The sequence below is a fragment of the Mizuhopecten yessoensis genome, unplaced genomic scaffold (genome assembly GCF_002113885.1).
Source record: "Mizuhopecten yessoensis strain PY_sf001 unplaced genomic scaffold, ASM211388v2 scaffold715625, whole genome shotgun sequence".
NCBI classification, from domain to species: domain Eukaryota; kingdom Metazoa; phylum Mollusca; class Bivalvia; order Pectinida; family Pectinidae; genus Mizuhopecten; species Mizuhopecten yessoensis.
Genome location: NW_018479710.1, coordinates 13247 through 27322, shown reverse-complemented (window position 1 = coordinate 27322; position 14076 = coordinate 13247). Strand labels below are relative to the sequence as shown.

Below are 14076 nucleotides of genomic sequence, written 5' to 3'. Positions count from 1 at the left end.
ACCTACACATGTGTTACCACAACTTCGCTCTGTTCTGCCTCTACCGTTATACATACACATACATCTGTTCGTATACTTTACTCCTGTAACATTGAAAGTGGGTCAGGTTCGTCTTTTAGGGGAAACTTTATCACACTCTATCCCAGGTATCTACTGTCCATATTCAAAAAGATATTCTTCAAGGAAAAGTTGACGGACAGAAGATTTCATGCCAGGCCAGCTTATAAATATTATATAGATCCATACCGGTCTGTATTGGTATTGTTAGATGCTAAATGCATTGTTAGAAAGTATGTCTTTCAAGCTTTCAAGCTAATCATCAAAACATTCATAGATACCTTTTCCTTTGATAATTACTCGATGCCGTTGCACTTGACGATTGCAGACTTTCTTTGAAAATACGATGTTCATCATCATCTGCTGTAAATAAAACAACACTCATTGTACTTGCGTGGTTGCATATAGTAACTATTCATATATCAAAATAAACACTTATCAACTTACTGACATAATGTATGATGTGCTATCAGCAAAATGTAATATCACAACAAGACTGAAATTAAATCGAAAGGGGAGATTATCTTTATATTCCACTGATCCAGCAATTTTGCAGCTATCAAACTTAATTTTGGCATGGCTTGTGTTTGCTGTTGTGACATTCATAGCAGCCAGATCACCTGGGAAAATATGATAACCCTGTATATTAACTAGTCAAGTCATTTATTCAGAATTCATAAAGTTCAACAAATTATTTTCGATCCAAATGGACCTGCATTGCTCACCTGCTATTAATGTCACACCTGTGGCCTTGGATGTTGGAAAAGGTCATTCAGTTGAACAAAACCTCAAGCACTTAATCCTAGCAAGCTACTGGTAAAATATCCTGTGACTTTTGGTTAGTTATCGAGAAGTCATTTTAAGATTTTTACACATTTGACCCCTGTGACCTTCATGTAGAAAGCGGGTCAAGGCATTTTTTTCTAAACAAACTTGATATCCCTTGTCCTACACCAACAATGTTAGAGGTTTTACACGGCGAAAAACTTTTGACAGGCGCCGCGTAACCTCTAACTGCCCATAGTTGATTTTCCCGATGCTGATCCAATCACATTTTCAAAGTTCGGATTAAGAAAGAGTATATCGTGTTTACATACATTTAAATGGTCAAAACGGTCCAATAAATATTCCTTTCCATAAATCCATGATTATATGAGAAAAATTTCATGTCAAAGACATAAATAATGAGTTTTTCCTCATTCGAAGCGAAGCAGACAGCATTTGCCACGATTTTTCCGGTTAATACAAAAATGGATTACATGTAATGTTTCACAAGCGGAATACAAACAAACTCCGTATCATTTCGTTCCGTTTGAAATCCCCCTGATATTTTTTATTAATCCAGAAGTCATGTTTTAAATATAGGTCAGAGATGTGCTACAACGACATGGACATGTATTTTGAGTGTTCTATTCCGTAATATACTATATATTTGTGTCTGTAACATATATATGATATCTATATTATATAAACCGTGAGTAGACATCGTTGTCATGAACTGTTAACCACTTATGTGAGTTTTTCAAGCCGATTTTGTTCCGCCCGGATTTCGGGCGGAAACTGCATCAAAGAATTAGTGCTTCGGAAATGAGAGGGCGCAGTCGGCAAAATCATATCCGATTGAAAAAAGGCCGACCAGCGGCCTCTCATGTTATGGGAGTATCCCTTGTCCCAGCATGCTACTGGCCAAAAATCATCACCATAGGTTTTTTTAGTACATTTGACTAATATTACCTTAATTGGTGTAGGCTGTTCATTTGAACAAAAGTGATAGCCTTTCATGCTAGCATGTAACTGGAAAACATTATCATTCTGGGACATTTGATTATTCAGAAGACTTGGCCTCTATTCAAAAGAAGTATATAGAAAGATTTTAACATATTTGCCCTTTTTTATCTTGGCAGGAGGTCAAAATCATTCGTTATTAATTCAACAAACCTTATTTCCTTTTGACCTTTCGGTTCTTAAGATCAAGTTGCTTCAAATGTTTGACATATTTGACCCATGTGACATTGAAGATACGTCAAGGTAATTCATTTGAACAAAGTTAATAGCCCTTCATTCCAGCATGTGAACGACAAATTATCATCACCTTGATCCTTTTTGTAATCCAGAAATAGTGTTTAAGGTTTGAATAAGCCAATTGACCATTGTGATGCCATCAGGTCATTCAATTGAACAAACTTGGGCCATTTGTTGATTAAATATTTTAACACAAGAGGCCCAGAAGGGCCTGTATCGCTCACCTGTTTGTTTTGTTACATATAGTTGTTGGCCAACTATTGTAAATATAGGTTAATTGGATATTCAGAACCGTTGACGGTTTACAGTTATTCAACCCCTGTGACCTTGACAGTAGGTCAAGGTCATTTTCATTCGCAAACTTTGTTGTGCGCAAACATAGAATGGTACTGGCCAAATATCATAACTCTAGGCCTTTCGGATCTTCAGAAGTCGTTCGAAGGTGTAGGTATAAACAACATATTTAGTACATGTATTACTCCAGAGACCATTTATTACTATGTGTACTAGACAACTTGGAAAGGATTTTGTCATATCAAAATAAAGATTTTAGAATGAATTTCATCAAAATGTAGTATATGAGTTGACCTGCAGAGACAGTAGACTAATTATATTTTAAGTAGTGCAGTGTACCAAACCACAGTGTGATAACTCCAACTATTGTAATGTAATAACTCATATTCATGCACATAGAGAAAATAATCATAGAACAGTGTATTGTAGTTTTGCTTGTTACTGTTTTCAAATTTCAGATATCAGATGCCACAAGGGTTTGTTCTGCACACTTTCTAGACAGTGAGATAAGAAAGACATTGACAGGCAAAAGGTTTCTTCGACCTGGAAGCGACCAAGTGTATTTCCCTTGAAATCTCAAGTAAAACAAAAGGCGTCCAACACTTAAGTACAACCTTAACTTTTATCCCCAAACTTTTGGGCTCCATCTAAGGAAGCCACATGTAAAATATCATGTCATTTACAGGTTTTGACATATTTATTCCTTGTAATGCAAACTTTGCCAGGCTCCATCCTAGGCGGCTGCAAGCCAAATTTTATGATTCTATGCATTTTGGTTCTTAAGAAGAAACCATTTGAAGTGCTGAACATACTTGAATCATGTGACCTTGAAAGTAGGCCAAGGTCATTTTAATTCTCCAACTGTGTTGGCCTTCATCCTAGAAAGCTACCAGACAGATATTATGCTTCTATGCATTTCAATTATTCAGAAGAAGCCGTTTGTAGTGTACAGGTTCGACATATGATCCCTGTGACCTTGAAAGTAGATGAATGTCATTTTCATTCTCAACCTTTGTCTAGATCAATCCTAATAAGCTACCAGGCAAATATCAAGATTTTATGCGTTTCGGTTCTTCAGAAGAAGCCGTTTGAAGTATTTGACTTATTTGACCCCTGTGACCTTGAAAGTAGGTCAAGGTCATTTTCACTCACTAACTCTGTCAGGCTCCTTCCCAAGAAGCTACGCGACTGATATTAAGATTTTATTCCTTTCAATTCTTCAGAAGAAGTTGTTTGAAATTTTTGACATATTTGACCCCTGCGACCACTCCATCCTTCAGAAAACGTCTAAGGTAAAAGTTGGCAGATGCTGGACAGACAAACGATAGACGCCATGCCATGGCATAAGCTCGCTAGCCCTTTGGGCAGTTTAACTAAAATGTTGACACTGAACGGGCCAGGTGAAATTTTAACAGTAACTTTGTTTTGACCCTCTAAAGAACTATTAATTTGTATGAGTTAAAGTTTATGACAATATATTGGATAAGAAAAGAAATATATAGAGCAATGACACCAAACTCATGTGTTCGGGTGTCGCAGTGGATAGCACGTCTATGTTTCACCTAGATGGCCGGGGTTCAACATCCTGATCGGACATGGAAAGGGAAGGAGATATATAAGTTGATACAACTTGTTTCATAATTGTTACATAAATAAGGTTTTTATCATCAAAATTCTATTTATGATAAGGTTTGTCTAAAGTTCTGACAGCAGAAAAAGCTGAGACATGGAGTCAGAAAACAAATGCATTCTGTAAAGCGATAACATGAAATTCTGAAATTCTGTTTATAGTAACGCATGACATTTTTGTTTTTACTCAATATGGCTGAAACACACACTCAAACATGAGACGATGTTTCATGATAATAAGACAAAAACACTAGAACTGTTGCTTATGGGCCCTGTATGAGCTTAATTAACAAGTGAAAAAAATATAGAAAGATCAAGGCTTATGGAAACGTCTAACGTCAGATGTCGTACCAACAGACCGATGGAAAAGAAACACACTGCTTCTGTGACCTTTGACCCGATGAACACGTATTTGTCTCAATGTAGCTTTCATAATTGGCTACGATACTCTGATGTATATGTGTATACAAAATATCTATCACTTCTGAAATAATTAGCCATTTCAGTAATGTAATTCATTTGTGATCATTGACCTTTAACCCCACGATCTCAGAAGTTTGTCAGTAGAGTAGCTTGCATTAATGTCTGTCACAAGATATCAGAAATGAGACAATATAATATCTGTCACAAGATATCAGAAATAAGACAACATATATGTCACAAGATATCAGAAATGAGACAATATATGTCACAAGATATCAGAAATGAGAAATGTTTGTCAGAAGATAAATTTCAATCAGCTACAGTAAAACCCACTTACTTACAAGTGGCTAATTATATAATGGGCTTTCCAGTCACATTTGGTGTGATAGTCTGAGACTAGTCAAATCTTTTGATAGACTAATAGTTCTAGAAACTACTAGCCTGGTTAACTAGTCACAATGTGATATTACTTCATCAGTTGAATAATATCGGGTTGGTGAAATTATCACATGGACCGCCAAAATTGTCCAATTGACTAGTGGTTTTTAAAATCAGTTTCTAGCCCCGTATTAACTTCACACTTGTAACCTTAAAGGTTGACAACGGTCAAATATATTTATATGGACTTATACTAATAAGACTAAGGCTCAATATCATTAAATAAAACCTTGATCATTCAAAAAGAACCTGTTAAAATATTGAATGTCTAACAAGGTTCCATTCACTAAAACAAACTTTGTAGCCTTTCATACCAGCATGCTACTGTCCATAATCAGATGAGGGAAAGGTAGGTTATTTTTATTTCGCGGGTAAAGAAAAGTGCGCCAACTTTATATTTACCTGGGCACGCACAGAGTTGTTTTGACAGGTGTAATGGCGTGACCCATTGTTTTCATTTCTGCTTCTGTTATTGTGAAGTATTCGGGAGTTAGCGTGAAATACAGCTCACGGTAAGTTATATTTTAATCATCGATAGATCTGTGTGTATCTCGTGAGTTAGATTGTTGATTCTGTGTATATTTGACCGTGTAATAAACGGTATTTCTTAAATTTAGTAAACAGGTGCGAAATTGTATGGATCGCAGTGAGAGCGAATGGGTGTGTGTGGTAGTTGTTTATATATTGAATTATGATCATTAGTGCTTATTAATATATAATAACAAAGTAACAATAACATTATACAAATGGTATTGTGGTCATTAATATATACGATTGAGAATAGATGAGTGAGCGACGTGGTGTGTTTACGCATGTTGCAGAATGTTGTACAAGGAATATGTTTAAAGCGTATATTATAGATATGTAATATGATAGTGTAGATTTACCTACCACTGCTTCGCGATCGTTTATATTTTTTATAAAAATATAAAATATTTTCAAACATATTGACAGATATTTGTTTTATTATGATATTACTGGGATTACAATTTGATTATATAATTGCGACCTGACCACCGATCACCGATTTATTTATAACTTAATTGATATATTACCTATACATGTGCCAAAACAAAAATATCTGATCAGTGGTCGATCGAACTATTAATCGGTAATTGCAGTTTCAATCCACCCTCTGCATTCTGATCAATACACCTGAACTTTCGTCATTACTCGAGAAACATCTACTGCTTTGCCGCCTACATACTTGTCTCTGCTTTGCAATTGAACTTATTAATTGATTATCAATATATGTAAGTAATTTAAGAAAGATATATATACCATTATTCATCTCCAGATTTGCAAGTATATTATTCTATTATGGCCCTTTCCCAAGGGAACTGTTCTCTTATAATGCTGTCTGGGGAGGTATAGTGCCCGAGCCGTTAGGAAAGGGCACTATACCTCTCCAGACAACACTAAAAGAGAACTGTTCCCGAGGGAAAGGGTCATAACAGATTTAGTACATCACATGACTGTCATTTGACAATAAAAAGTAACATATTTAATAATTAACAACAAATGGCAATATACGATAATTTTTTGAGTAGATCTCTTCTTGTTTGTTGCATATTCAATTCACTGGATTGAGATCACCGCTAGGTCACATACAATATATGTGGCAGGGATAGCCTGTCCAAGTATTATGGATAGTGTAGTAATTAAATTGTAATGTTTTAAGAAAGGCGGATGAATGAAGTAATATTAGTGGAGTTTAATATGTAATTATGTCTTGTTTGTTCAGGTGTACATGTATTGTGTGTTTAGTATCTTGTCTTGTTCAGTGTCATTGTCCATGTGTCAGTTGTTCAGTGCCATGTGCTTTTGTTTATGTTTTGTTCTGTAACCTGTGACCTGTTTGTGACCTGTAACCCCATACTTACCTGTTGGTCATGTGACCTTTCCTACCTGCCCATGCAATTCACCTGAGTGTAAATCAGTTCTGGCAGACAGGTTGGAGGGATTGACCATATGTAAAAGGTAGGAGTTAATATGTTCAAAATTAATGTAATTTTGAAGATACTCTTTTCATGTAATAGCTAACTGTAAAACAGATTGTATTTACTCTCCAAATTAGGATGAGATATTTTGAGTAACTAGTATAGTGTACTTTATTGATGTACTGAGTAATGTTCAGGCTATATGCTCTGTGAATATTTGGAAATTTGAAATAACTTCTTTCTATTTCTATTTTAATGATAATGTAAATATATCAGACTAAATCAATTACATACTACGATGTAACAGCTATTGATTGTTCTTGCAAGTAGTGTAAAGAGTCATTGGTTATTTGTTCAGATTCGCCTGCAGTTATATATACTGGATTATCAGGATTATGTGGGAACCCTTGTCGCATTGATAGAGTAAGTTCATTACAGTTATATATAATATAAACAATGTATATTACAAATGATATATGTTATTGGTCTAAGTAATGTGTAATATATTAGCCAGTTAAATAGGTTATAAAGTCTATTTTGTCCATGAGCATTGTTATATAAAGTCAATGAAATCAGTAAATATATTGTGAAATAAATCATAAGTATGAAATATGATTAATAATAAATGATAAATGTAATTATACAGATAATGATATGAAACCTTGTAATAGGTACAGTGTAATGTTTTAGTAACAAGGTGGTGTCTACTGCATGTTGTCTTATACGTTCGTTATTGTGTTCTTGTAGGGTGTAAGATCCTTCCAGCTAGTCTGAGGTCCACAAATGGAATAATTAAAAGAATGGAAACCAAGAACGTGTTTGTTGTAACGCCTCTGCCCAAATCCCATCCCTGTTTCATATACGGTCCCCCTTTCCAGTAGGAAGTCTTTAAGGACTGCGACGTCAAACGGTGTCGCCTACTTCGTCTTTATGCATTGCTGAGCCTCTGCAAAGAAATCGGCATTTCTGGTCCCGAAATTCGAAGCCATTTTGGCAGACGACAACAATGAAGTGAAAGTAGAATATGTACAGCGCCCTCTGGAGAAGGGGCGCAACTCTTAGCGTCACGCTACTTTTCCCGCAGTCTCAGCGGTCCAATAAAAAAGGTATAGTGCCCGTCTTTAAGTATAGTTACCGTTGTCAAGGGCGGATGCTAACTATACCAAATAGAACCACGGACTTAGATAACCTTATCTAATTCCGTGGTAGAACAAGGGTAGTTATCCAATAGCTATCCTAGAAATTATCATGTGATGTACTAAATCTCAATAATGCCCTCGTTGTTCCGTATCAATAACTTGACCATGTTTGCCGTGATTTTGCCGATGTTGACTTGGATAGTTCGAACTACTTTTTACTCGGCTTAATTTCGTGTAATTCGAACAGGATTGACAATATTTATTTAATTTTGTTCGAACTTACCAAATGTTTACCGTAACAATTAAATCTCGCCTTGATTTTACATCCAAAGTAGTAAGGAGTATATAGAGGACTAGTGGAGTATCACTACTGACACCTGTTAAGGATTTGCTCTTCTGAGGTTTAAATCATGTTCTGGTACAACAGGATTCTATTAATTTAACAACATATGACCACTTATAAAAGCAAGCATGCAACGGAAAAACGTATCAAAATAACTTGAAACCTATTGCTAGCAAGAATTTCAAAAGAAAATATTAAAATGACAAAGAGCTATGGCGGGTTGCTATGCCTATTTCCCCAAACGCTATGATCCGCTATAGTGCGCGCTTCCAACCGTGCACTGTTGTGACGCGTCCTCATGTATTTCTATAAAGGTAGCTCAATCGGAATCCCGTGTCTAAGAATAGATTATTATAAACAGACGAATTCAAGGCAATGGCTAGTAATACATGCGTTTCACGATAAAGACTCAACAAAATGCGTTTTTCGCGTTGTGCTGTATAAAACACAAGATCGTACAATCATTACCAACAGTTTGAAAGGATTTAGTTTTCATTACTACTGCCTACGTCATGCCGTTACATGTTTTCTTAAAAACACACATCTTGCTTTTATTCTTCCTTTACCTTGGAATGATAAAAATACATATAGTTTTCGAATAGCATGTCTTACACGTGTATTGCGCTCATAACTTTGTGCTGCAGTCTTCCTGCATTTAAAACAAATGAGACTGGCCTCGACGATGAATTTTCCAGCATGTTCGGTATTATCTATGCGATAATAACACTTTCATTGTTTTGCTTTGCCTTTTTTTATTTTAACTCTGACGCAACAATCCCATATATTTTGTATTTCGGCATCGTTTGTTTGCGTTAAGATAATAAATAAAAATACTAGTGCCAATTGGAGGGTAAAACAATTCATAAATATTTAAAACGATGTCTCAACTAAAAAGCGTAGCTGTAATGTACATTCAATATAGAAGATAAATCAATTGGTATGTTATTACACTATCAATAAAATGTTCTATTGATTTGAAAAATATTTATCACTTAATAAGGAAAATGATCACATGCATAAATATTTTAAAAAAAAGATATAGTGTATCCGAATGTGGATTCGAACCTTCACTGTTCACATTTTCTGGTTACAAGCTAACTGCGTTACACATTAGGCTGCATCGGATATAGACAAAAATGGAAATACAAACTGCTTTAACCCAATAACATCTGTCGCAGTTTTAAAAACTTGATCAACCCAGTTTTTCATTATTTTGAGCACTTTCCCAAAGGAGGACCACTTTTCCGTCATACGATTTGTTTTTGCATATTACATCATGGAATCAAAAAATTTATTCAAAAGTTGGTCCTCGGATGGGAAAGTATTGAAAGTATCTTTTTAAGTCGGGGAAACCCCTTCACTTTCATAGATATAGTGAATATGGCTATATTTGCAGTATTATATTAACAATACCGAATATCTCAACAGTTCAAAAATTCATATTCAATTGGTTTTATATCTATTCCATGCATTTTTGCTACTAAAGATTATTTACTCATCAATATTTTTTTCCGTTTTCAAAAATGCCAATTTCCTAAGCTCCAGGCAATGTAAAAATTTCACCCTTTTTAACACTTGATTAAACACTGCAATTGTAATCGCGTTGCCATTTGTAATTGCAGAAAGCAGAGACGTATATATTACATACAATACGTCTCTGCAGAAAGTTATTATTTTTCTGTACATCTTTATAACGTTCAACATAATAACAACTATCAAAAAGTGTGTAAGTTTTATAAGAATTGGTCGAGAAATTAATTCTGTAAAGCAATGACAGCTTAATTCATATCTAGCTGCGATAACGTAGCTGCGATAACGTTCATTTAGTACAGTAGCCTTCTGACGACGAGAATTATTTTTACACGATGGGATAACGTTAACATGTACTATATAGGCACAATTGTTATATTGTAAAAACATGTGGTATTTTACTGGATTGTTTGTTATGAAGCATGATATTTTGATACATTGATCAATAATAGTCACTGACTGTAGTGTGACAGTAGGCCTAGTTTAAATGTTGTTAATATCTTGAGTTGTCAAGCACATGTTTTTAAACAATGTCCATTCAAACGATATTTAATCTTATTCAAGTGTTTCCCAATGTTCAATACGGTTTTCATTCAAATGTAAATACCTTTACTATCTTGATTAACCGTTCGTCCAGAACCGTCCGGAGAGAGCGAGAAAGGTAATGTTTTTGCAGAGAGCGTGTTCGCTGCTAGTGTGTGTGAATGTTGCCATTTTGTGAACTCTCGTGACCACTTGAACTATGTCAGTCGGCCGGGTCATTTGAGTGTTTATTCTATAAGAATCGTTGGAAATATCATTATGGGGTCCTCCTTAAAAGCGTCTTCAACCGACAACAAGCGTTTTCAATCGTGGTTTACATACGCCCCTCAGCAACTATTTTGTCTTGTGATCAGGTATTAATTGTTGCGTCATTTGTTTGTGAGAGTAACGTCATCAATTTTTGAGAAAACGACGTAATTTTCTCACAAAAACCAATGACGTAACAATCAATACCTGATCACAAGAGAAGATAACTCTGCAATACGCTAAGACGGAATAAGTTGCATTTTGGTTTCACAATGCTGATATGCAAGGACGCATATGATTAGTTGTCAAGTTTAACGCGTTAGTATTTAACGTGATAGCATTTAATGCGTTAACACTATTTTTAACGTGTTAAATTGTTGTTTAACGCGCTAAATCCTTGTTTAACGCGTTAAATGATGTTTTAACGCGTTAAATGCTAACGCGTTAGTTTATCTCGTTTTTGACATGAACGGCCTTTCATACTTAATAAACGGTTACCGTAAAGGTGTGCGTAAACTTATCCTATGTTTTCTAGTTCTTAAGTTCCTTAGATCTAGTCAGTCATTCGGTACTGGTTTGGAAATACCATATAATTTCCGGATTAGCAAAAGCTACGCTCTTTTTCGGTTTTGCCTTTTGCTATTTTTTGAATGATATGTTCCGTACGCAGAGACAAAATCCAATAGAAATACAAATGAAGCAACGTTTTTCATCGTAATAAATTCAACTTACTGCCTATTAATTTAAAACGTTTGCGTTTTCATTATGGATGCGACGGGAATTTTCCGAGTGCATCCAAATTTCGGCCTCGCATTAAACTATTACTATAAAGCGCGTGACTAGAATAATCTGAATCTAGATTTCATTTCTTCTAACAAGCACTAATAGCTTATTTGAAGAATACTGGTTTTTTTCCTTAGCTATTTTATTTGGGATTTCTTCCTTTTTAAATAAGATGTCGATACTTTTCTTTGACCAAATTGTATCAACTAGTGTCTCTATTATTCAATGAATGTATAAAATAATTACATTGGCTGTCATATGCACATAAAAACATATGTTTGGGCAGTTGTTTATATAAAATAAGACCTGACCTTATTGTCTCTTTTTTGTAAATAAAATGTTATGTCGTTTAGTAATGAATGTTCAAGCAATATACGTTTCATTCATATTGTCATATATATATATATATTCATTTGAACATATCTTTGAAGACAATACCGTTTTTATAGATATTCTTGTGTGTTACGACGCGCTCTAGTCCCACCTTCCACAACTCAACGACGGGGCAAAGTTTAACATTTAGCTTCAACACAATATATGGACATAATTGTTATATGTTACAAGAACAGAAGAATATTCGGAAATCTAAGGGCCTTATCTGTTTACATTCATTCCCATTTTGTTTTGGGAAAACTACGCATGACGATATATCCATACGGTTCCTAGAGAAAAACACGTCCTTTTATATTTTAAGATGACAATATAAGTGATAGTAAGAATATAATATGCATCTCAATATAAAAGGATTTGTTGTTATTTTTAGATTATCTTCGATAATGTATAATAGTGATCGTTTGAAAACAACCATAGCCTACCTTGGTCGTCTGGGTTCCCCTGCAGTTTGTTGATTTCCTCAGCACACTTCTGCACAATTGAACACACTTGCGGATGTATGCAACTGATTTTAGATACAAATCTTTGGTACTTTCCATAACCAATTGTTTCATAATTCATTAGACGTTGGAAGAGCTGTCGGATGTTTGTAATTTTAGATATATCGACCGATGACAGTGGGTTATTGCTAAATAGTTCTTTTACTTCCTCCAATTGTTCTCCGAAAATTTCTCGACTGATGTCGAATACCATTTTGTTATGGAGAATGCGAACCTCGGTACTCAGATTTGACGCCATGATGAAATGTTTCTTTGTATTCTGAAACGAAAAAGATATAATATCATAACAATTTTTAGATTTAGCACCGTTGAAAAACAAGTGTTACAGCAAAAATAAAGTTGATAGATATATTTTGTGTCACAACATGACATTTTTCCCTCAAACTAAACCGATCAATCAAAAAGTCGGATTTTAAGTGCAAAAATATTATAAACAAAGGACATTGTCAACTGTGATATTTTAATAGCCTGAAAGATTTTATATGGTGAAGCCTAGCTATAAATATCTTTTAGATTGTGTCAAATGTGGGTTTTTTGTTGAAATATTGTCAATATAAAACCGAGTAGCACAAAAACAAGGGTACAACTAAAAACGATAACAATAGGCACAGGGGAGAAACGAAAAACAAATTGGAAACCATAAGCACTCGGTGGTGACCCCAGGTGTCCTAGGAGCAAGCGTTACCTTCACTGATATTCCGTCCACCATGCATTATTGTTGAATTAAACACCAAAATATCGACATTTCCACCATAGGAATTATAATATATAAAGAAATAGGAGAGGAGTCGACAGCCTAAATGGGTGTTATTCTACATGCTAGTAAACATTAAAATTCAAAGTTCAACACATCTTTGTTATATTATTAAATAGTATCAGGGTTTGCATTATTAATTAAATGCTATTTTAGTGAAACATGTCGATCGATTACGGAAATGCATTATTGAAACAAATTGTGCTCTCGCTAATTCTACTAAATGCTGAATGTTTAAAACCAAAAAATTTCAATACAATCTTGAACATATTGCTTTGTCTTAAATATAATCTCCTTTATTTTTGTGTACAGAAATATTTGTAATGTTATATTTTTGCGTATGGCATTTGTTGATCTTTGTGAAATTGACTTTGAGAACACTTGCTAGACGTATGAAGTAAGCAAGCATGCACGCAAGCACCTATTCATACATTTAGTCGATGCAAAATGCCTAACAACATATGATTTTTCTTGTTAGATTTATTGTTATATAATTGCACAAAAACTATGTTTTATATATTTCACCCGTGTGAAATACGTATGTGACATTAAACACGGGACAAGAACAGATGCTTTGTCACCGTTGCACATACCTAATGAAAATTAAGCTATTGTGTAAAGACTGAACGCAAACCACAACTTACAGTGAGTTTTGTACCTGATACTACTTTACACTTGTGTTTTTTGTATTAATTTTCTCTGATTATTATCAGAGAGAAACAGCCATAATCGAATAAGTAGTTGACTGCCTTATTTATAGAATCGCTATCGTACACATTATGTGTTTACACATGATGAGTGTTTCTGTAAAGAAAGAAAAACGTTGGATTCAAAAAAACACATATAGATACAATACATTTATATTGTTTTCATACAGTTTTTAATTCATATTACACACTATGTAAATCCTATTCATTAGTTTACCTTTATAATGTTTATATTTGTGTATGTCATGCAACATTTTTATTGAAGTAAGCTCTTCAAAGAAAAACAACAGCATTGGGCGTTATAGTTAAGTTAGCGTGACTACTATTGGCTAATG

At 34.5% G+C, this 14076-nt stretch overlaps 1 protein-coding gene across 2 annotated transcripts; it reads right to left on the bottom strand.

Moving 5' to 3' along the window:
- Positions 1–6: 6 nt before the first annotated feature.
- Positions 7–12535, bottom strand: LOC110441160. Of its 2 annotated transcripts, none has more exons than XM_021484257.1 (2): positions 12203–12535; positions 7–420 (listed from the first exon to the last, which is right to left on the bottom strand). In XM_021484257.1, the coding sequence occupies exons 1-2, from the start codon at positions 12516–12518 to the stop codon at positions 329–331; spliced, it is 408 nt and encodes a 135-aa protein (XP_021339932.1). In that variant the 5' UTR covers positions 12519–12535; the 3' UTR covers positions 7–328. The 2 variants fall into 2 exon arrangements, with proteins under 2 accessions (XP_021339932.1, XP_021339933.1); XM_021484258.1 differs by having other exon boundaries at positions 7–417.
- Between the last annotated feature and the right edge of the window lie 1541 nt (positions 12536–14076).

What these genes read in the sequence shown, in the direction of transcription:
- LOC110441160 (XM_021484257.1), bottom strand. Translation starts at nt 12,518, where the DNA reads ATGGCGTCAAATCTGAGTACCGAGGTTCGCATTCTCCATAACAAAATG. An exon ending in GGGGAACCCAGACGACCAAG is followed by an intron (nt 421 to 12,202) that starts GTAGGCTATGGT and finishes TTTTATTTACAG; the next exon opens with CAGATGATGATGAACATCGT.